Here is a 24,293-nt window from a genome sequence, read left to right on the forward strand (position 1 = left end):
AAAAAAAAAAAAAAAAAAAAAAAAAAGCAGACTGAGCTAGCCATGTGAAGTAAGCCAGGTAACCCTGCAGCAACCCTGAATAGCCTCTGCATCAGCTCTTGCCTCCAGCCTCCAGCCCATCTTGAATTTCTGTGCTGAATTCTTCTAATGATGGACTGTGATCTGGAAGTGTACCAAATAAACCCTTTCCTCCTCAACTTGCTTTTTGGTCATGATGTTTGATCACAGCAACAGAAACACTAAGACAAACTCTACTACTATCTTGAATAGATATGGAGAGATTGAACCACATTGGTTTTTTTTCCAGATTTTAGTGGAAATGATTTGCATTTCTATTTAGGTTGACCCTCCCCGAATCTTTTGGATCGAGCCTTCATGGTCATGGTAGGTGATAATATGATATGTTTTTTAATTTGGTTTGCAATTATTTTATTGAGAATTTTACATCTTTGTGCATAAGGAAAATTGCCCTGTATATCTCTTTGCTGAGCCTTTAAATGGTTTATGTATCAGAGAGGGTAGTTGTGGCCTTTTAAAAATTGGACAATATTCTTTTTGTTTTTATTTTGGGGAATCATTTGAGCAGTATTGGCATTAATTTATTTAAATTTTGATAGAATATTGCCCTAAAATCATGTGGTCCTGAAATTTTTCATTGTTATTAGGATACTTCTAATTACTGCTTCTACTTCACTAGGGATTACAGATGTATTGAAATTGCTGATCTGATCTTGATTTATTTTTGTTTTTCTCCAACATAATATTTGGAAATTTCATACAATGTTCCCCAATCACACTCACTTCCCATTCCTCCCAGGTCTACCCTCCTGCACTTGTGCTCCCCAACACTAAAAAAAAAACAAAAACAAAAACAAAAATCCAGTTTGTGTTGCTCATATACACCCTGGAGCATGGTCAAACTCCCAATGTCCAGCCCTTTAAAGAATACAAAGTTCTCTCACCAAATTCTATGTTCTCTCATTCTCTCTCTCTAACAAAACAAAAATAAAAAAGCAAGACACCAGACAAATCCCCACAAAAAAGTGTAAAATTGAAAGTCCACAGTTTTGTCCAGTATGCTCAGGGACTCTAGTGAGGATGGAGCCAAGATGAAGGGGTACTCATGGGAGTCCTGTCCCTGGCTAATTGTGGATGACTGTAATGGTGCTTTTACCATGGCTAAAACAGGTGGTGATATCCTTCAAGCCATCAAAGGTTTTTGAAGCCTCCAGTGGGAGTAAAGAAGCTAGGAGGAGGTTTTACAGCTCCACAATTGAAAGGTAGCTTTCAGTTTGGAGAGGAGCTTTACCATGATTGACTATATCATATGGCTCAAGAAAGAGGGAAGATCTCTGGAACTCTATCACTCTTTCTGCCTTAACAGCAGAAAGAAAATGACTGATGGCCATGATGGTCAGCTGCCATGGGTGGCATTCTCCTAAATTTAATTTAAAAACTGTGTGCTTGTGACCACCGTGGGTTGCACAGAACTCCAGGACAGCCAGGACTACACAGAGAGACCCTGTCTTGACAAAAAGAAAGAAGAGAGAAAAAAAGGTGAATGGACATGATATTTACACCAATAATTCCATCACTTAGGAGGCTTATGCAGGAGGATCCAAGTTCACACCCAAACTTGACACCAAACTCAAGAAAATCAGAGGACAAAAATATTTGTTGTTTTTAATGTGTTTCAAGTCTCCTGAGGTTGCTTTTAAGATCATGCTGTGGGCCAGCTTTACCAAACAGAATAGTTTCCTGCTTGCATTAGGGGCGATACGTGGCCTTCAGAAGACATGTTGTGAAAACATTTCAGCTCAGTGCTGTGCACACAGTAAATGCATTATTAGTAATTAAAATTTGATAAATTGTGGGACTTTTGATTATAGGAAGATACATATAAAATAATGATAAAAATATTGTATGCGTGTGTTTTAGTGGCATGTTTAAAAATCAGCATTCTATGTACTCAGAATGTTATCAGCTAGGTATGCTTGTAATCTCAGCACGTGGAAGACATAAGCAGGACTGTGATTCAGTGCCAGCCTAGGTTAGCTAGTTAGTACAATGCCAGCCTGTCTCAAAACAACCAATTATCATCACTGATAGCTCTATACTCACTAAAAATTAGCTTCCCTTTATCCCTGCCCTCAACTCCTGATAATCATAATTCCACTATCTGAATTTTCTATTTGAGGTAACTTAAAAGCATGGAATCATGCAGACTCATTTGTCAGTCCACTCACACTGTAAATTCTTTAATCTTGTGCCTGAATGCTTTCTTGTATGCATGTAACAACTAAAATTAATTCACTCAATTATTGATGGTCACAAGCTGTTTCCAACTTTCAGCACTAGTGAATTATGCTGGAGAGGCACATATCTATTTGAGTCAAGATTCCCCTCCCAAATAAAAATAAAAACAGGCAAAAGGTCAGTAAGACAAAAACGAAATGCACAAACAAGGCCAAACAAACCTAGAAAGTCCACAAAAATACCTTTGAGCTTGTCCTGTGTGGGGTCTGCCTGGAGTATCATTTACATAACCAGTGACACTCCATTGGAGAAAACTGATTTTCCTTTTCCAGTCGGCATCAATAGCTTCTTGGTTAAGGGTGGGATACTGTGCCCAGTTACCCTTGTCAGTGCTGGGACCCCATCTGGCTTGGACCTGTGCAAGTAGGTATTGTGCCGTCACAGCTCTGTGAGTTAATGCGTGCATCAGTCCTGTGGTATACGCAACTGCTTCCTTGGAGTCACTCAGTTATCTTTACTTTATCTATTTTGTCTTTATGCTGAGACAGACTGTCCTCACTGTGATGTATTTTAGTAGTGAGGAAGACTATATAATTTTAATTTTCAGTATTTCAGTTAGTGTTTATCCAATATTTCTACCTCTTTATTAAATTCCTTTTTACATAGAGTGGGTCAATCTTATTTCAATCGGTTAAGATTTCTCTTGGGAGTATATTTTTCCAAAACTATTTCTTTGAGTTACTTGAGTATAATTAAAGATAGTTTTTAATTATTTACATTCATTGAATATCATTACTGCAAAATTCGTAATTAGGGGTTTGCCTTTTGATAGAAATTGTGCTTTTACATTGGGATTTGCACATCTGGATAGATCATTGGTTGAATTTTTTCTTCACGTCAACTGTCCCTTATTTAGAGTTACTCTGTCCACAGGTATTCTGTTGTTTTCATGGAGGTGACAAGACCCACGCATCATGTTCATGATGTGTTTACCAATGACTAGTGAAGCCAGAGACTGCTGGCCACTCAATCTTCACCAGGATGGGTTGGTCTGGACACTCCAGGGTATGCTATGCTATTCAGGAGTAAAGCTAACGCTTCTGGGAAGGGCTGGGGCTTCCTAGACATAAAGCCTCTGCCTAGAAAATGAGCCAAAGAATAGATCCTCCTAGCTACCCCAAGCTTCTCAGGGTCACAGGCTAAGTTGTAGTCCCCCAGGTGTGAACTGTGTTCAGACGTGAAAGATGGGTCTGAAATCTGCTGGGCATATAGTCCTCACCTGTATGATGGATGGGTTTGGAGGATTTCAGGTAAAACATACAAACTAGACAGGACTAGAGTCTCCCAGCCATCCTGTGCTTCCTGAGTTGATAAGTGGGGCAGAAATCACTCAAGAATGCTTTGGTCACCAAGATAAAATGAATAGAGCTTCTTGGATGTGTTGTGTATGCTGACACAGTTGGTAGGATGGAGCCCACCAAGCTTTGCTTGCCTAGGCTGGAGGCTCCTACACATATAACCCTCACAAGAGGAACAGGGTAAGACAAAACTCTTGGGTATACTGTGCTTGCGGCGATAATGTGAGGCTGGAGATTGTCGGATACAGCCCTCACCTGGGTACTGAGGTGGGTTGAAGTCTCCAGGTTCAATGTGTTCACTGGGGCTGAAGCCTCCTGGGCATAGAGCTGTCACACGGGCAATGAACAAGCTTGAGTCTCCAAGATGGGCAGCCCTCACCTTGGTGACAAAAAATAGATCCAATCATGTGTTCTAAGCTTAGCAAACTGACAGGTAGGGATGAAAATTCCCAAGTACGAATGGCACTAGCTGTGTTCTAGTCATGCTGTGTTCACCAGGTGGTGAGATTAAAGCCTCCAGGGCAAACAGTCCTTCTGCGGCAATGGGGTTGATATCTCCTAGGCACACTGTGCCCCCGTATGTTCCAGTTTCCCGTTGGCACATGTTCTCTGATGTCAAGTAAAGACTGGGTTCCTATAGTAAGGGTTCTTGTTTCTCGTCCATCAATCCTCTGTTGATAGAATGGTTACCACGTTCCTTACTCCAAAATGATTTCTCATGTGTGGGAATTTTGGGATGTTAAGTGTGCTTTGACTTGCATGAGAAAGTTTTTCTAAATGCTTTAAAATAATATTTATCTTATTTGTGAAAGTGTTTTGCCCACATATATCTATGGGCACTGCATGAGAGCACTGCCCATGAAGGCCTTTGGAACTAGATTTACAGACTGTCCTGAGCCATACTGAAGAAGCTGGGAATCCAAATGAAGTCCTCTGGAAGAACAGTCAATGCTCTTAATGGCTGAGCCAACTCTCCAACCCCATTTCTACATGTTTAAACATTGATTTGGTGTGCTACTTAACTTTTCTTGTGGCTTTTATAAAATATCCTGACACAACAAATTTAAAAAAGGGTTTATTTTGGCTCACAGTTCAAAGGTAGAATACATCTGAACAGGAAAGTTACAGTGCCAGGTGTAGTGAGAATTTTGGTTTCTTAAAAAAAAAAAAAAAAAAAAAAAAGCAACATTACAAGAATATGTTTTCATTTTAATCCCAGGTGCGGGGATATGGTACTGCTTAACAGCAGCTAACTATGATTTGCCCCTTGCTCTAGCAAGGATGTGGTTTTGCCAGCTGCATTTGCCATTCTGTGAAGGTGTGACATTTGGAATCCTGGGAACTTTTCAAAAGATAAACGCTAGAGCCCTGGCAGGTGGTTGGCTGGTTGGTTTTGGTTTGTTAAGTAGTCAGGAACAAAGAAGACACAAAAAGAAATTAGATATCCTGACAGTGAAGATCAAACTTGCCCCAAGCTCTCCACCCCTAATCAGAAGACAGTAGTCCAACAATAACAATGACCCCTTTCCTCTCTGTAATGTTTTTCTTTCTTATCTAGTGTTAGGGAGTTGAGGGGATGGAACAAAAAGGGTGGAGAAGAGTAGAAGAAAAAAAAACCTACAAAGGAGCAAATTCCAGTTACAGGCAGGGGCTTGAGGCGGCTGGTCCAGCGGCACCCACACTCAAGAAACAAAATAGTGAACGCTCCTTCTAGCCATCTTTCTCCTTTGCATGTAGTCTAGACCCCCGCCCATGGAACAGTGCTGCAAACACTTAAAGTAAGTCTTCCCGTCCCAGCTAACTTAAGAAAATCTCTCCCAGATATTCCCAGATGTCCATCTACCAGGTGATTCCAGATCCTGTCAACCTGGCAATATTACTGTCTTACAATATTACAGCCACAGCTGCTTTCCTTGTCAGCCTGTTATCACTGTTGAGCCACTACCTTCCCTCTCTTGTACCCATAAGCTGATGGCCATTTCATAATGTGAAGTGTGTTGGGTCCAATAGCAAAATTCCTACTCTTCAACAGTTTCAACACTGTCTTAACACCTACAGCCCAAGTTTCATCTGAAACACTCTTTCAACTGTGAGGTCCCGTAATATCAAAAAGCAAGTTACATGGTCCCAATACATAAAAGCATAGAGTAAACATTTCCATTTCCAAAGGAGAAAACTGGAGCTGAAATCCAGCAGAGAAAACAAAAACTCTTGCTCCATGTCCAGAGCATTTGAGACTTGTGATAGAACCATCTGGAATCCAAAGTGCTGGGGTCACCCCATCCTTCTGTCTCTGCTGCCTGTGGCACATACAACCACACTTAGGCTGTCCCCACTCCACGCCTGTAGCTTTCCTTTGTGGGTGTGGTCCTGGCATCACTTATATACTGAGTCTCCATGGCAACTTACAGTTCACCTTCACATGCCATGCAGTGGGCACTCGGAGCCTCCTGTAGAGACTCCAGTCCTGGCATACAATGCCTAGCCTCAGCTGCTCTCTGAAACATTGGAGCAAGTCTACCTGACCCCATCAATATTGCATCTTTCATCACCATGAAAAGATGCAGTCACGTACACAAAGCTTCCAAAGCTGTTGCTAGTTAGAACTGTAACACATCTTCTTGGACCACAGATATCACCTCACCTATAGTGTTGTTTACAGAATCACTTCCCTAGGGAGTTATCTGCAAGAAGCAGGGAAGCCCTTCAGCTGATTTCTCAGTCCAAGTTCTTTCCTTTCAAGTAAGTCTGCAATTTCACAAGCTGAAGCCTCTGAGGGGTGCACCCGGGCACTCCTGGCACATTTCTTATTGTTCTGGGGACAGAACACTGTGTTACTCTTTTAAAATGTAGCTTTGCTTTCCATAAATGCCTTGTCTGCAGCTGGTGCCTTGCTTTAGCGTTAATCCTGGATAAACTATAAGTTTTAATCACGTTTGTATTTATCTTCTGCCCTGTGAACCTTTTTCATTGTAAACTTTTGTAAGTGCAGTTACCAGGAGCCGTGTCACAGCCTAAATGCACTCCTATTTGTGAATTTTCTTCACTCAAATCAGTACATTTCCTTTAAATTAACATTTGCTCAGCTCTCAGATCACAGATAGAATAAAGCCAGATTCCTGGTACAGAATCATACAAGTGTTCTCTAGCCTAGTTCGAGAACAGTGCTGGCTGCCCTCCGCAGCCTTCTGAGTCAGGCCTCAGTCTGTACTTCTCTCTGCCTCATGGTCTTATAAACTCCCATCACAATGGCCCACTAAGCTTTGTAGCATAGCATTCAAAAGTTTTATTACCCCAAAGTTCTAAAAATTTTCTACATTCCTCATGAAAACAATTGCCAATGGCCTAAGAATCCTACAGTCAAGATTATCAGCAATAGCCTCATCTCTCAGAACCAATTTTGTGTATTAGTAGTTACGTTTTACTGTGGCTCACAGTACTTGGCCCATGCACTACAATCTTAAGTGGTAGAGAACTCATTGTGGCAGGAGTTTGAGGCATTTCATCAAGTGACATCCAGACAGGAGCAGAAAACAACAAATGCTCATGCTTAGCCTACCTTTCTCCTTTTCATGTAGTCCAGAACCCCAGTCTACAAAATGGTGCCACCCCTATTCGAGTAGCACATAACCCCAGCCCCGGGAACGGTGCCACCATCTTTATGGTGGGTCTTCCCCCTTCAATTAACCAAATAAGGAACATCAATCACAGACATCTGAGGCTAACTTAATCTAGATAATCTTTCACAGGCATTCCTACAGGCCCGTCTCCCACGTGACTCCACATCTTGTCAAGCTGACAATCAGTATTGAATATCATATAGGGTTTCTCCTCTGTATGAGTTCTTTGATGCTCAGTGAGCTCTGACTTAGAATAGAATCTTTCCCGACATTCTTTACATTCATAAGGTTTTTCATGTGTGTGAGTCCTCCGATGTTGATTGAGGTTTGATTTACAATAGAAAGTTTTGCTACAGTCTTTACACTCATAGGGTTTTTCACCTGTATGTGTTCTCTGATGCCGAGTGAGGTCTGACTTTTGGAAGAAAGTTTTCCTACATTCTTCACATTCATATGGCTTCTCACCTGAATGAATTTTTTGATGTTTTACAAGGCTTGACTTACAATAGAAAGCTTTACTACAGTCTTTACATGCAAAAGGTTTTTCACCTGTATGAGTTCTTTGATGTTGATTGAGATTTGACTTACAATAAAAAGCTTTGTGGCAGTCTTTACATTCAAACGGTTTCTCTCCGGTATGAGTTCTTTGATGTTGATTGAGGTTTGACTTACAGTAGAAATTTTTCCTGCACTCTTTACATTCATAGAATCTCTCCACTGTATGAGTCCTCTGATGATTAATAAGCTCTGACCTGCAGTAGAAGGATTTCCAACATTCGCTACATTCATAGGGCTTCTCCCTGGTATGAGTTCTTTTCTGATGCTCAGTGAGGTTTGACTTAGAATTGAAACTTTTCTTACATACATTACATTCAAAGGGCTTCTCACCAGTATGAATCCTATGATGTTGATTGAGGCTTGACTTGGAGCAGAAAGTTTTCCTACATTCTTTACATTCATAGGGATTATCATCTGTATGAGTTTTCTGGTGATTAGCGAGGTCTGATTTATAGAAGAATGTTTTCGAGCATTCGTTACATTCAAAAGGCTTTTCCCCACTATGCGTTGTTTGATGTCGGGTAAGATCTGACTTACAGTAAAACGTTTTAGTACATTCTCCACACTCATAGGGCTTCTCTCTACTGTGAGTTCTACTCTGATGCCGAATGAGGTATGACTTACAGAAGAAAGTCTTACTACATTCTACACATTTGTAGGGTTTCTCTATGCTATGAGTTCTTCTCTGATGTCGGGTGACGTCTGACTTACAGTAGAAAGTTTTCCCACATTCTATACATTCATAGGGCTTCTCTCTGCTATGTGTTCTCCTCTGATGTCGAATAAGGTTTGCCTTCCGATGAAAAGACTTCCCGCATTCCTCACACTCATAGCGTCTCTCACCTGCATGAAACGTCTCACGCACACTGAGTTGGGACTTCCAGGGGAAAATTTCCCAGCATTGTGGAGACTCATAGAGTTTCTGACCTATATGAAATCTCTGATGTTGAGTAAGGGTAGACTGGTAATAGAAAGCTTTTCTACATTCCTCCCATCCATAGGGGTTCTCGTATGATTGAGATGTCTGATTGCCGGGGTGCTGTGAATTCGGATAAAATGTTTCCACACATTCTTTATATTCATACGTTTCTGACCCTCGTTGAATTTTCTCTTGAATCTGTAGTTCTGCCTTGAGACAGAAGAGTTTGTTACATTCCTTATAACCCATGAGACTATTCACCAATATCTGCTTCCTAATATTTCTGAGGCCTTATTTCTTAATGAAAATTTTCTCACAATCACTGTACTTGGAGTACTGCTCTTTGTGTATTTCATATTCTTTACTGAGGTTAGTCTTGCTTCCAAATATTATCCCATATATATTAGACTCAAAACTTCCCTTTCTTACCTAAGCCATGCCTTGGACAATAAATGCTACATCATCCAAAGATTCCCACATTCACAAAACTTTAATTAGGGGTCTCCCCTATATGAAACTTGTTATGTATCAATAAAATTAGCTTTTAATGGAAGGGTGTCAATGACCCCAAATAGTAAGAATGTACTGCAAAGTTTGGTTCTAACAATGGAGTCTAAGATGACTCCCAGTACCAGTTAGATTAAAATTATCAGGTTCTTTTCCAGCCTGCATGTTATCAGGCTCATTGTGGAGAGTTGGTATAGTCTGTCATGGATTAAGTTCTTGATTAAGTAGAGTACTCCTTAATGTTTAGACTTGATATGTGGTACAGCATATATAAAATGTTACCTACTTCGACCATCTGTTCATATGATGTAATGCCACTAGACACTTCAACTTGCCACAAGTGTGGCTCTTCATTTCCCAGGCCACTTACATTATGGACATCTAAAATGATATTAAAAACAAACAAACAAAAAACAATGACTATGAATCATATAAGAATTTTTAGGCAATTCAAATATGTACATAGTGTTTTTGTATCTTTAAGGCATAAGTTTTAAAATATTCACTTGTAATAAGTATATATATATGTATACATACACATATACATATTTACATATATATATATATATATATATATATATATATATATATATATATATATATATATATATATATTAGTCTTCAATTAGTTGACGCAACAACAGACATTTCCGGGCTTACTCAGTTGTCTTTGAGCCTTTGCTGTGCTGGTTCACGTGAGTAAGGTAAAATACCCACTTACTTCTCAGCTGTCGATTTCTACATCAATTTTCACCTGTCATTTGTCCTTTGTTCCATTTCTTTAATATATTTTCTGGACTTGTAGTGCTATTCTACACTGAACTTCTTTTGCATGTGAATTAATGGTTGTCTGTATTCGCTTCTTTAAGGATGCAAGCATAGTAGAATTCTCTCTTATAAGCAAGAATAAAGACTAGGAAAAGAATTACTATGCATGTGTCATTCAATTAACTTACTTTGTCCTGAGACACAGCCAAATATTCACTTATGAAAATTTTCTGCCTAAAAATAAAATGAAAACAGCTTTTTTCAAATTCTTCATTTAATCTAGCTTAAGTTTTACACATCTCTTTGATTGTCTAGATTTACATGGGCTACATAAAACAATGATTTATTTTTTTGCTTGCATAAAACCGCTTGGAGACTAATTCAAATATACTATTTTTTTTTCCTAGAGTAAAATCACTAACAATATAGTAAAAATGTCAAGAGAAGGAAAGTAAACAAATTGTCAAAGAAGAATTTTATCTGTGTCCACGACTATTGGGCTACTTAGGACCAAAGTTAAGTTTAATTCTTTTCTTAATTGTCAGCTCAACCTCGGTGCTACGTAGTGGCTGAGATCTAGGATGGTCAATGGTTTGTGACCAATTCTTGAAAGCTGTCATCTCTGGCCAGAGGCGCAGACAGCCTAACTGCAGATCTAAACCTCTCCCTCAAATCCTCCAAATCCAAGCCTCCATTTTTATCTCCAGCTCTGCAGCAGATCCCATCTCCAGCACATCACACATATCTTTTCTTAATCTCCTTCTCCCAACTCACTGCTTTAGCCCCGCCCCAAAGGGCAGCGTGCACTCCCTGGGAACCCACAGGCCATAGACAAGGAGAGGAAGTAGGAAGTAAGCTAAACTCAGATGTTCACTCCATCCCCATTTCTCCAAGTCCAACCCCCCAGGCTCATCCCTAGCTCTACAGCAGACCTTCTGCTGTGGCCTCGTCGTAATATCTGCCTTGGTTCAAGTGGACTAAGCAGATCCTAGTGGGACACCCTGCTTCCTTCCCTCCTGTGGACCCCTCAGCCCCTTCCAAACCCATCCCCATTCCTAAGTGTCAGCTCCAAGTTCCTAAAACCCAGAAGGACACAACTCTCAGGATCCCGGCAGAATTTCCAACCAGGCAACACACAGCCACCACACTCTCCTATGACCCAGAAAGGGAAATAGAAACCAAGGAACAAATCACCTGCCCAACAAAGACAAGACCAGATATCAGCAACTAGAATTACAATCTTCCCAATACCAGATGCCTATAGGACAGGGTAAACATGTAATCAAGAACTGCCAGGATAATATGTCTCCACTACAGGCCAGCAAGCCTCCTCAGGGAGGCCCTGAGTGTTCCAACATAGCTGAAGAACAAGAAAAAGACCCTAAAATAGAGTTTGTGGCTATAAAAGAGGGCCTTGAAAAGTATATTTACAAATCCATTTTTAAAATCCATGGAAACAAACACATACAAAAGAAGTGAAGGGAGATAATTAAAACAATTTAAAATTTGAAAGTAGAAATAGAATCAATAAAGGAAATCAAAGCCAAGGGAAATTTGGACATTAAAAACGTAGGCTCTTTTACAGGAACCTCAGGGTCACAGTCAAGACTCACCAACAGAGTACAAAAGATAGAAGAGAGAGTTTCAGGCACCGAACATGACAGAAGGAATGGATACAATAGTCAAACAAAGTGTTAAATATAAACAAAACAAAGCAACAACAACAAAAAAAAACCTTCTAGCACAAAACATGCAGGAAATTTAGGGACATTATGAAAAGACCAAATATAAGAATAATAGGAAGAGAGGAAGGAGAGGAATCACAGGGGAAAGGCACAGAAAATATTTTCAACAAAATCATAAAAGGCATTTGCCTAACCTAAGAAAGGAGATGATGATCAAAGTAAAGAAGCAGACAGAACACGAAATGGACCAGAAAAGGAGTCCCCTCAGCACCTAATAACAGTCAAAACCGTAAATATACGGAACAAAGAAAGAATATTAAAAGCTACGAGGGGGCAATGGAGTGACATATACAGGCAGAAGTATTAGAATTACACCTGACTTCTCCATGGAGCCTCTAAAAGCCATAAAGGACTGGACAGATGTGCTGAGGACTCTAAGAGAGCACAGATGCCAACCCAGACTACTATACCCAGCAAAACTTTCAATTACCATAGATGAAAAAAATAAGACATTCCATGATAAAACCAAATTTAAGCAATTATCTATCCATAAATTCAGCCCTGCAGAAGGTGCTAGTAGGAAAACCCCATCCTGAAGAGACAAACTACACAAAAGAAAACACAGAGAATAAATAGTCCCAAACCAGCCAAGTCAAAAAAAGGAAAACACACACACACACACATGCTTGTGCACACACAAACACCACCAGCAGCAGCAACAACAATAATAAAGCAACAGGAATCCACAATCACTGCTCATTGATAACTTTCAACATCAATGATCTCAATTCACTAATAAAAATTCTGTATTTAAAAAGAGGATCCATTTATCTGCCATATCCAAAAAGCACACCTTAACATCAATGATAGACATCACCTCAAGGTAAAAGGATTAGAAAAAGATATTCCAAGTAAATGGACCTAAGAAACAATCTAGGGTGGCCGTTTAATAAACTTCAAAACAAAACTAATAAGAAGAGATAGGAAAGAATACTACACAGGCATCCAAGGAAATGCACTGAGAGAGCAGCATTTCAGTTCTTAACAACTATACACCAAACACAAGGATGCCCAAGTCCATAAAAGAAACACTACCGCCGCTTAAGCCACATACCGACACATACACGCCCTCTTCTTAGGGCCTCATGAAACGCTCTACCAAGTTGACCAAATAACTCAGACACAAAGCAAGTCTCAACAGATAAGAGAAAGTTGAAATAACACCTTGTACCCTATCTGACCACCATGGATATGAACAACAACAGAGACACACAGAAAGTTTGCAAACTCATGGAAACTGAACAACTCACTACTTAATTAAAAATGGGTCAATACAGAAATCAAAGATTTTTCTAGAACTGAAAGAAAATTAAAACATTACAAAAACTTATGAAGACAACAGTGTACAGCTGGTTGAACATGGAGAGGTTAAATTGGTACCTATTCAGCCTTCATCGCTATGTTCTGGAGTCTTTTCTGTACCAAAAGAGAAGTAAACTTCAAGCCAGCCACGAATCCTCTGATCTACAATGCTATCTTGTCTGGGTACATGCTGGTGCAACGGTACTATACAACCTGTGGAAGTGACCAACCAATCAACGTCTGCTTTGACTTAAGTCCCACTCTACGAGACAGAACACATCCCAGACACTGCTCGCGTGGCCAAGAGCCAGAGACTAGGTAGTCAAGATACCAAAGGGAAAACTCTTCTTTATAATACAAAAAATAAATAAATAAAAAAGGAGGGTGTCAATAAAATGACTTCTCCTGGCATTCTGCTATACTCATAGATCAGTCCCTTGCTCAGCCATCTTCAGGGAAGCTTCCTCCTGCAGCAGATGGGAATAAATACAGAGACCTACTGCATGATGTTATGCAGAGAAACGAGAGATCTTGAACACACAGTTCTAAATGGGATGTCTTTATCAAATCCCTCTACTCAGAACTCAGGGCACCGCAAAGAGGAGTCGGTGGAAACACAGAGGGAACACAGGACACTAAGACAAGGCCCTCTAAATCAACAAGATCCAATGTCGCATGAACTCACAGAGGCTGCAGTAGAATGCACAGGGCCTGCACGGTCTGCAGCAGGTCCGTGTATGTATTATGGCTTCTACTTTACTGTTTCATGGGATTCCTAAGTGTGTGATTGAGTGGGTCTCTGATTCTGCGGCTTCTCCTGGGATCTTTTTCTTCTGTTTCTTTGTCTTGTCCAACTCCAATGTGTTAGTTTTTGTTTTATCTTATTTTATTTTAATTATTCCTTAGAAGCCTGTTTGTTTTCATGTAAGAGGCAGAAAGGGAGTAGATCTGGATGGAAGGGGAGGAGATTAAGAAACTGAAAGGAGCAGAGGGAGGGGTGACAGTAATCAGGATACATTACGTGAGGAAAAAAAATCTATTTTCAATAACAGAAAATTGTCAGCAGGGCACAGTGGCGCACTTGAGAGACAGAGGCAGATGGATCTCTGTGAGTTCGAGGTCAACCTAGTCTACAGAGTGAGTCCAGGACAGCTAGGACTACATGAAGCCCTGTCTCAACACCCCCTTTTACCCCTCCCCTAAAACAGAAAAAATTGTCACCTCAAAGGTCAACTAAAGGTAATGAATAATTCCTTAAAATTTAGGTCACTTTAGTATTTTCTCTAAGATTAGAAACAACACAAACAATAACCTGTTTCTTCCTATCTATCAGGTAAACTTTCTTTGCAGTTCTTAAGTCAGCAGAAATGCATGACTCTGGTCTGCTCATGCAGGACCCTGTAAAAGGGAAATGAGATTGTTTATCCAAATGTGCCAGGTCAGGCCCAAAAACACCTTTCAGTTTTCTCTCACTGAATGGAAATCCTTTAAAGAAAGTGTTTGTTTTGTTATTGGTTCCTCCATCTACTGTCTATAGCGTAATCAAAGTGAAAATGGTAAAACAGCGTGACAACAAAACCTACACAACAAACAAAACCCACTATGATTTAAAAAAAAGAAAAACAAGTAAGTGTTTAGGTAAAGTAGCTACCAACAAAAGTCTTAAAAGACTTATATATGTATTGGAAAATATCTATAAAAAAAACAAATATGGCGTGATGGGTAAGATCATATCATCTGTAAATAAAGCTATTTAATTTCCTTCCTATTTGAACCCCTTGATCTCCTTCAGTTGCCATATTGCTCTCGCTAAGACTTCAAGTACTCTACTGAACAGGCGTAGACAGAGTGAACCTGTTCCTGTTTCCTGTTCCTGATTTCAGGAGAAATGTTTTGTGTTTATCTCCACTTCGGTTGATGCTAGCCAGTACAGACTTGCTATAAATTTCCTTTACTATGCTGTGGTGAATCCTTTGTGTCCCTAGGCTCTTACCATGAGTGGATTTGACATTTTATCAAAGGCCTTTCCTGCATCTAATGAAATAACTATGTGTTTGCTGCCCTTTAGTCTCTCTGTATGGATTACATTTACTGCATCTCTGGGGTGAAGCTGACCTGATCGTGCTGGATAATCTTTTTGATGTATTCTTGAATTTGGCTTGTAAAGTATTTTATTGAGAATTTTTGCATCTATCTTTATTAGTTTATGACTTTCTTTTTTTGTTGGGTCTTTTGGTATCAATGTAATAGTGGCTTTGTGAAAGGAATGTGGAAATATCCCTTCAGTTTCTATTTTGTTAAATAACTTGGAGGGTTGGTATTAGTTCTCTAATATAGGAAGGCATGGGAGATTGTTTGGTATAAAGTATGTGTGATCCATGAGGCCAGCTGTCTGTTGACCTAGGTTTGGTGAGAGTTGGTGCAAACTGACCAGTCAGCATAACCAATATCTGTGAGTCCTGCTCTGCCCTCCTAGGCCAGCATACGCTAACTGACCTGGGAGGCTCCAGACTGAGGCTTCTGACGTACTCCATGGCTCAAATCCATGCTGCAATTTCATGTTCAACTCTGGTCTGGTCATGCAGTACCCTGTAAAAGGGAAATGAGGTCGTTTATCCAAATGTGCCAAGCCAGGCCCAATGATGAAAGACTCCGCAAAGACGGGTGGTTTGGAAACTCTTTACAGACAAGATTTACATTCATATTCATTAGTGAATGGAATATTACTTTCAAATCACATTAAGCTGAATGACTGCATAAAATAATGACTGCTCTTAAACTTAAGTAAACAGAAAAATAAAACTAACACAAAGAAATTGGAAAACCACGCATATTTAAGGCAACTGGATAAAATGAGGTCATAAAAGCAACAACGAAAAAAAAAAAAACAAAGAAACAAACACCAGCCAGAAAATTTGCAGGGGACCCAGCTCAACTAATAAAGAAAGTAAAATGCAAAAAGACTTCATAGAAAATGGAACAGGTAGAAAGAGGAAAAACAATTCTGGCTATTTAAAACTAACACAGGCACATGAGAAAACTGGGGGAGAGGGTGGCAGGAACAGGCCCAGTACACACATACACATGCAAGCAAATACTCATTCAAATAAAAAATATATAATTTGGAAAAAATAACGAATACTTCGATTCATAAGCACTGCCTTACGAATTCTGTGTGATTAAGAAACCAAACAAATGAACTCACAGAGTCTGTGACAGCCTGCATAGGAGTGGTCCAAGATCAAGCCAAACACAACCCCACCATGGAGAGGGGAGGCGGTCACACCCATCCCTAACTGAGTGGTGACCGGCAGGTAATGCCTGCTGGCAGAAAAAGAGCCCTTTTTCTTTTCTTTAGAGACGAAACTGCTGAAACACTGCTGTGGCCCAGTAGATGACCCTGTACGCAGGCATCTACTGGAGGCGCTGAGTGGCTCCTGAAGCCACAGCAGCTGGCACTACTTACACAGGACTTGCACAAGATCAAAGGAGCTGAAGTTCCAGCATAAACGGGGAGGGACTCATAAAACCCCACTTGTAGCTAAGGGCCTTTGGCACCTGAAGCCTGCTGAGGGAGGAAAGCCAGTGTTCTTCAGTGAAATAGCCCCTGGTTGGGTTTCTAGATGGCCTTTACACCTATTCACATAAGCATGGCATTCACTGGACTTGCTGGGTTATGAAGAGAGGACATTAAGTTGAGAAGGGGATACAGAAGGAGGTCTGGGAGGACCTAAATGTTGACATGATCAAAATACATTGTATACAGGTATAAAATTCTCAAATAATAGAGTAGAAAACACACATACACACACACACAAAGCAATGGCCTAGTTCTCAAGCTCTTCCTTGCCACTTTATATACCAGTATTAAAATGATTATTAAACCAGACATAGACACAACAAACTACACAACCAATATTTTTTGATGAATGTGGGTTTAAAAAATTCTCAACAAAAATAGAAAGGTAGAAGCGCACATAAAATGATTATGGTGATCACGTGTGAATCTCTCAGTGACAGAATATTCACTATATGGAAACCGTGAAGCTCCCAGAACATGCAGAGACATTTGGGACAATGCAGACAGAACATGTTTAAATATGCCAAAAACATAGGCAACAAAAAAAAAAAAAAAAAAAAAAAAAAAAAAAAAAAGAATTTAATAAAATTAAAAATTGACAAAAAAAAAAAAAAAAAAAAGCAAGCAATCAACAGGATGAAGACTCAGCCTTAAGAATGAGAAAATATTGGCAAACTACCCAACAAGAGTTTCAGAAAATGTGAAAACCTCAAAACACCTAAAGAGAAGAAAAGCAAGTGACCCAATGAAATCTGGGTAAACAACTTAAATGAGACACTTTTCCAACTTCCAATACAACGAGCTCATAGATGAATGAAGAAATATGTATTACCCCAACCATGAGAGAGACACCAATCAAAATCACAGGGAAGTTCATCCCTGTACTGCAGTTACAAAGGTTCTTATCTATGATACAAAATAAATGCTGAAAAGTCTCATAGGCTAATATGAAATACGATACTGCTCAAAAAGCCACGTGCAGAACTAACACATCATGTCATGGTCCCACTGATGGTCATGCAGAGGTAAAAGGAAATAAAATCAGTCTGATGCCAAGAAAGTTGCTCTCCTGTATACTGCAGCAGTTATTTAAAAGTCAAGGCAGAATAACCGTAGGTGTCCGTCAACACAGAAATAGACAAAGCAAAGGTGGCACACAAACACTTGACTATTCCTCTATTAAAACAACAAATATTGTCACTTCTAGGGACATGGGCAGGAGTGAAGGGCGTTATGTTAAGAGTAGGATAGCTATATCCTGTGTTTGAAACGTGCACCACCCATCTCAAAAACAAAACAGCTGTGGTGGCCTGCAGGACACCATGGCCTTCAGTCATGGCAATGAGGTAAAGAAAATACATCACAGATATCTAGATCTATAGTAACAGTAATCTGGCTTTTACATCCTCTCATAAAGCTTAGGTAAGTCCCTCAAATGAAATTTCTTTTTTAAAAAAAATATATTTGTATTAATTCTTTGAGAATTTCATACATGTATACAACGCTTTTGACCATATTCATTGCCACTTCACCTCTTCTCTAAATCCAGCTCCTCACCCCTAACTTCACCATGCCCGTCACCCCCTCATTAGCCCACTGCCTGTAACGGGTATCTGTAGGGCTGTCCACTACAGCATGGTCAGCCTATCAGAAACCACACCCCTGAAGAAAAATGACTGCATTTCCTCAACAGCCATAACTGTCAAAAATTCCTTAGCTCTAAGTAGGGGCTCAGGTACCGTCCCCCACCCACAACCCTCCATGTTAGAATGCCAACCAACTTACCTTTTGAAAATGTTTGTGTAGGCAACCATAGCCTCTGTGAATTTCCCAATGCAGCAGTTAACTGGGATGTCAATGAGGATTCTGTCTGCCCAGCTTTACGTGACATACAGAAGCAAGAACTAACTAGAGTTGAGATTTGGGGTGAAACGACTGTCTTGAAGCTATCTTTGTGTTATACGCAACATTAAAAAGCTCACTTATGTCTCAGATGGAATCAGTGGGATCTTTCTTTGGGATAGTGAGGTAAACCTTTCTTTGCACATCTGGGTGAATGAGAACGGCCTACATAGGCTCATGTCTGAGTGTTTGGCCTAAATTTGGTTCAACGGTTTGGAAAGGATTAGAAGATCTGGCCTTGTTGGAAGAGCTGTGTCACTGGGGCAGACTCTGAGGTTCAGAAGACTACTGACATTTCCAGTGTGCCTCTCTGCCACCTACTTGTCGTTTAGATGGGCGTGCTCAGTGTCCCTGCTGTCATGCCTTTGTTCCCTTCCCCCCCCATCATGTATCTACCCCTCCGAAACCACAAACGCAATTAAACATTTTCTTTTAGAAGTTCCTTTTGGTCATGTGTTAGTAATACAGGGCAAATAGGTATTTCTTTTCAACTGCCTAGGAACATGCTAAGACACGAAAAAAAAAAACATGTCAGGAAAACCAGTAACATAAAATCATGTATGTTGTCATTACATCTGTTAGCTGAACTTGACCTCAAATAAGAGACTAAATCTCTACAAAATATACTTGAGCAACAAAACGAGGAGATGAGTTGAAGTGGAGAAATGTCTTCAGGCTCGGTCTGATGCACGAAGCCAACCACATTCAAGACTTTCCAGATAAAACTTGGCAAAACCAGCTCACCATGATCAGTATCTGAAAACCTTTTCCTTTACCCATTATGCACTGACTGACCTGGAAGGCTCCATATTGAGGTATCTGCTGCCCTCCATGGACCAAATTCACGTTCCAGCATGAGGATCAACTCAGGCTTGATCGTGCAGCAGCCTGTAAGCGAGAAATCATGTACAGTTTCTGGTGATATGCAGTCAGGTTCTCTGATGCTCTTCCATGGGAGGAAGTGTCCACAGTGGGCAAATCAGAAACCGTACAATCACCTCCTTCAAAGACTTGAATATTACCTTTATGCGGCATTCAACTATATGTTACATAACTCTAAATAACGTTGAGTATGTAAACAGAAGAGAATAAGAAAGCAAACACAATGAAAATACGATGCATGACACTTAAGAATAAATTGAAAACAGAGTAAGAAGTCACTAAAAAAGAAACAGCTAGAAATAAAATTAGTCGGGGGAGAACACAGGCTGGGGAGCTGTGCGTGGAGGGAAAGAAAGCTATGTGGGTCCCAGGGTGAGGAAGCTAGCTCAGCAGAGCATTCATCAGTCACTGGACAGGGCGGCTGTCCTCAGTAAGCAGACAATGTCGCCAGCTGCCTCAGGCACCCGACTTCATGCCCTAATGGGCTGGACCCTGGAACTGTGGGTCAAAATACTCACTCCCTTAAGTTGTTTGGCCCGGGTATTTCATAACAGCAGCAACAAAAATAGCCAATCTACATGGGTGTAAAGAACAAACTCAGGTCCTCACACCTGCATGACCAGAAGCCTTAGATAATCTATCTGCCTGTGTCCTTTTCTTTCCTTCCTTGCTTCCTTCCTTTGCTTCCTTCCTTCCTTCATTTTTTTGTTTTTTGTTTGTTTGTTTTTTGAGACAGGGTTTCTCTGTGGGGCCTTTACTGTCCTGGAACTCACTCTGTAGACCAGGCTGGCCTTGCACTCACAGAGATCTGCCTGCCTCTGCCTTCTGCTTGAATTAAAGGTTTGCACCTCCTGGCCCCAGTTGTGTTCTTTAACACCGCTAAATTCGTTTCTTCACAAAGCTGAAAATGATAGGGTATTTCTTTGGTCACTGGTGCCCCCTGTATCTAGAGTAAACAGATCTTCTGCCCCTCCCTAAGAAAGCCACAACACGTAAGTAAGCTACGTCAGAAAAAGAAAAATGCTATGTGTTCTGGTTACACCCAAAAGCTACAGGTAGTTTCAAACGTGTAATGGGGAATAAAGAGTGATTATTGGAGTGTCGATGAAGGATGGGGATTGGAAGAAGAGGATGTATCATATTCACTGGGATAGATGCAGGTAGGAATGAGTAACTTATGGTTCTCTAATATGAAAGTAAATATGTGGTGGAAAACAACTAACTAAACATTTCAAAATAGCTGAGTGATTTTAAATTTTCTCATTACAAGTAGGTAGAACATACCTGAGTGATGAATTAATATCATCCAGTCATCACATGTTGTGTAAGTGTATGGCAAAGCCACACCATATCCCAAAAATGTGTGTCATTATCATGCATCTGCTAAAAGTTACACTATAAAATGAAGGTTGAAAGTTCCTACATCTATCAACAGAAAACAACCGCTGCGGAGCCTTCCGGGGAGTTACACTCACCCAAGGACACCAAGCTGCTGTAGTTCTCCAGCATCACATCCTTGTACAGCAACTTCTGAGCAATGTCCAGGTCCTGCCACTCCTGACAGGTGAAGTACACGGCAACGTCCTCAAAGGACACCAGCTCCTGGAATGACAACGCTTCCTTTCAAGAAAGGGAAGAAAGACTGGTGTTTATGTCTTCTCTGCGCAGGAGTGACTTCCCAGGGTCTTACGGCAAGCTGCAGCTTGGAGTGCACTCTTTATCGTGGTGGTATGAATACCATCGCTGCGGATTCCTGTGGATTCTACTTTAAAGAATTCTCCAAGGAATTGTAATGGAAACAAAATCTACAGTGTATCAAAAACACATCAAGGAATGGAAATACAGATTCTTGTATTAAAATGACCAAGAAAGAGCCCAAATGTGACCTCTCCGTTTCCTGTCCTGTGTGCCCTTCTGTCCCTGGCAAAGGGCTTGCCTGTGTGCTCAGTGAACGCACAGAGATCATGGAAGGAATAAAGGCTCTTTACAGAGAAGTTAAACAGAGTTTTATAGGAAAGAAGTTACTTTACTGCTCCCAACTGACCCGTAATAGTCAATAGAGCCACAGACAGATGTTATCAAACCATATCCACATGTTACTTCAATGTTATTTTGGTGAATATTTGCGTATGAGGTTACTTTCAACCTCTTGGGTCATTGCAGAAGATGATCAACACAACACACACTTACATTACTCTAGGCAAGGGGCATGGAAGATTCATAACTTAAGACTGAAGCTACGCATTTAGTTTAGGTTGTAAAGGCTGCCTGGGAAATCCAAGGCATAGTAAGACCAGTTACACTCTCTTTTACCAGTTCTCTCTCTTTTTTTACTTTAAATTTATTTTTTTAATTTATTCACTTTACTCATCCCAATCATAGTCCTCTCTCTAGTCTCCTCCCAGTACTCCCTCCCCTTCCCCCAGTCCTCAGAAAGGGAAAGCCTTCATCCCCTACCAACCATCCACAGCCCATCAAGTTTCATCAGGACTGCCTGCATCCTCTTCCTCTGGGAACTGGCAGGGCTGCCATGCCACGGGGAAGTGATCGAGGAGCAGACAACAGAGTCCATGTCAGCAACAGCTCCTGCTCCCCTTACTAGGGCACCCACATAGAGACTGAGCTACCATGGGCTACATCTGAGCAGGGGACCTAGGTGTAGTCCATACCTAGTCCTTGGTTGGTGCATCAGTCTCCGCAGCCTCCCTTCCCTGCCTCAGATTTGTTGGCACAGGCTGGTCATCCTGTGCAGCTCCTCTGGCTTCTTCTATCCCCGCCCCTACTTTGCCATGAGATTCCCTGCACTCTGCCCAAAGGTTGGCTGTGAGTCTCAGCATCTGCCTCAATCTCCTGGTGGGTAGAGTCATTCAGAGTACATCTATGGTGGGCTCCCATCCTGTTCCCTCTCTTTAACCTCTTCCGGTGTCTTAAAGGCACATTAAACTTAAACAGGCTCTTTGAGTACACGGCAGGATAGCAGTGTCTGCAATTTTCTCAAAGTAGACTATTAGCTTGGCTGCCAAGCCCAAAAAACTTTCAGTCTCTGCAGTAAAGAGACACTTCAGAAAAACCTGTCGGTCCACATAGAATACTTACGGATACAAGGTTCGTGTCAGAGTAAGAGAAAAGCATACACAAACTCAACCCCACAAAGGTGACCTGTGAGGGACAGCCGAGCCAGTGAGAAGGCAGATGCCGAGGCTGGCGGGGCAGAACAGTGGTGTGCACAGGTCTGGATGGAGCAAGAGCAGGGGGTCCACTTCCCAGGAAACTCAGACCACATCCTGGTCCTCATAACGTCACTGAACACAAGAGCCGGGAATTGACGGGCAATCCTAATTCCCAATGACCTAAAATCAATCCAAGATCAGATACATAATGCACCCGAGCATTTCCGGCCACACGCGCGCGTGCTGCGTTTGGCACCTTCACTGCCAACTCCCTTCTGCTCACACAGGAACTGTGCATTGCTCCTGCCATCCTACCGTGGCACTCCAACAGAAATACCTTGTTTTCTGATTTGACATTAGCACGTTAGAAACTGTAGGGTTTTTACGAAGGTTGTCTGCTCTTATAGATGCATGCTGGCTTAATCATTAAAACGAAGGCTTTTCCTACTTTGCCGCCCTTGTCCCCCAACATGTAAGTGGATGCCAACTTGCGAGAAGCCGATCTTTCCATTCACTGTGCGAGTTCCAGGGATGCAATTCACACCGTCAGGCTTGATGGCATGTGCCTTTCCCCACTGGGCCATCTCCCCAGTCAGAAGTCTTAAGGAGTAAAAGCTCAAGTCTCTCTCAAGTCCTTTCCCAGGAGGGAAAAAAATTCCAAATGTGTTCTGCGGACTTTACAAGGTTTCTTGGCGAATTAAAACTTCGTGAATCATCAGTACCCTTAATAGCCATTTAGTATTCATCTTCTCTGTATGTTCTAACATCAGCTTTCAACTTAAAACTTGGGGATGGGTCCACGGAGCAGACCACTAGCCAAGAGCTATGACCGTCCTCAGATCATACCCATGTGTAACAGCTCCCACCACATGGCTGTAACCTACCTGACCTGATGTGCCTTGATTTAGAACTTTCTGTCTTCTGCGCCATAAAAGCTCATGTAACCACGTCCACGTTGGAACATGTCATTTAGGGCAACCTTAAACACACGCTTCTGGACAGGGTGACTCACAGTTGTCTCAGAATAAACCCTCTAATCCTTTCGAGGTGAGACCAGTGTTTTCTACACGCAAGGGAAATAAGTAAACCAACTCATTCACCATTTCCCTCGGTTTTCAAATTTTACTTAGCTCTTAAAATCTGCCTTAAGCGCTTAAAACTTCAATGCTCAGCGGCAATCAAGTGGCAGGAAACCTTCACTGAGAAAAGCCACAGATGACACCCAAATGCACTGTGAAGCCTGAAGGGCATCTTAGTCTAGAAGCAAGGGCTTAAATCTCCCTCTGCTTTAATCAATGCTCCTTTCGCACTACTCAGGAAGTTCTCTTGGGCAACTGCGGCCGAAGCTTTGCACTGAGTGGGTGGTCGCCGAGCTGGGCGGCGACCCTCACAGACACGGGACCGCAGACTCCCCGGACTCGACTCTTCCCTGGAAGGAATCCTCGGGGGAGGAGATTTGGTGCACCTCTCTCCCGGGTTCTAGCGAGCAGTCTGCAGACCCCGGCAGACCGTCCTCCCCGGCCCCCGGCCCAGCCCCCAAGGACCTGCGGGAGACGCGGCGGGGGATGCGAACGCGGCTCCCGAGCCGCAGGGCGCTCGCACTCACCATGGCGGGCTGCGCCGACATCCCGCGCCCTCCGCGGGCCTCCCCGCAGCGGCTGTCACGGGAGGCAGAGGCCAGCGCTGTCTCCGGTCCTCCCGACCGCTGACCGGACGAGGCCACCGA

At 41.6% G+C, this 24,293-nt stretch overlaps 1 protein-coding gene across 1 annotated transcript; it reads right to left on the reverse strand.

Moving 5' to 3' along the window:
- Positions 1-4,676: 4,676 nt before the first annotated feature.
- LOC129677187 (zinc finger protein 883-like) lies at positions 4,677-24,293 on the reverse strand. The gene is made up of 6 exons (XM_055607858.1): positions 24,174-24,293; positions 20,873-20,999; positions 19,311-19,403; positions 15,530-15,622; positions 9,505-9,599; positions 4,677-8,921 (listed from the first exon to the last, which is right to left on the reverse strand). Exons 1-6 carry the CDS (start codon positions 24,192-24,194, stop codon positions 7,341-7,343), a joined length of 2,010 nt encoding a protein of 669 aa, XP_055463833.1. The 5' UTR covers positions 24,195-24,293; the 3' UTR covers positions 4,677-7,340.

The sequence above is a fragment of the Psammomys obesus genome, unplaced genomic scaffold, assembly GCF_907164565.1.
Source record: "Psammomys obesus unplaced genomic scaffold, mPsaObe1.curated_primary_1811, whole genome shotgun sequence".
Lineage (NCBI taxonomy): Eukaryota > Metazoa > Chordata > Mammalia > Rodentia > Muridae > Psammomys > Psammomys obesus.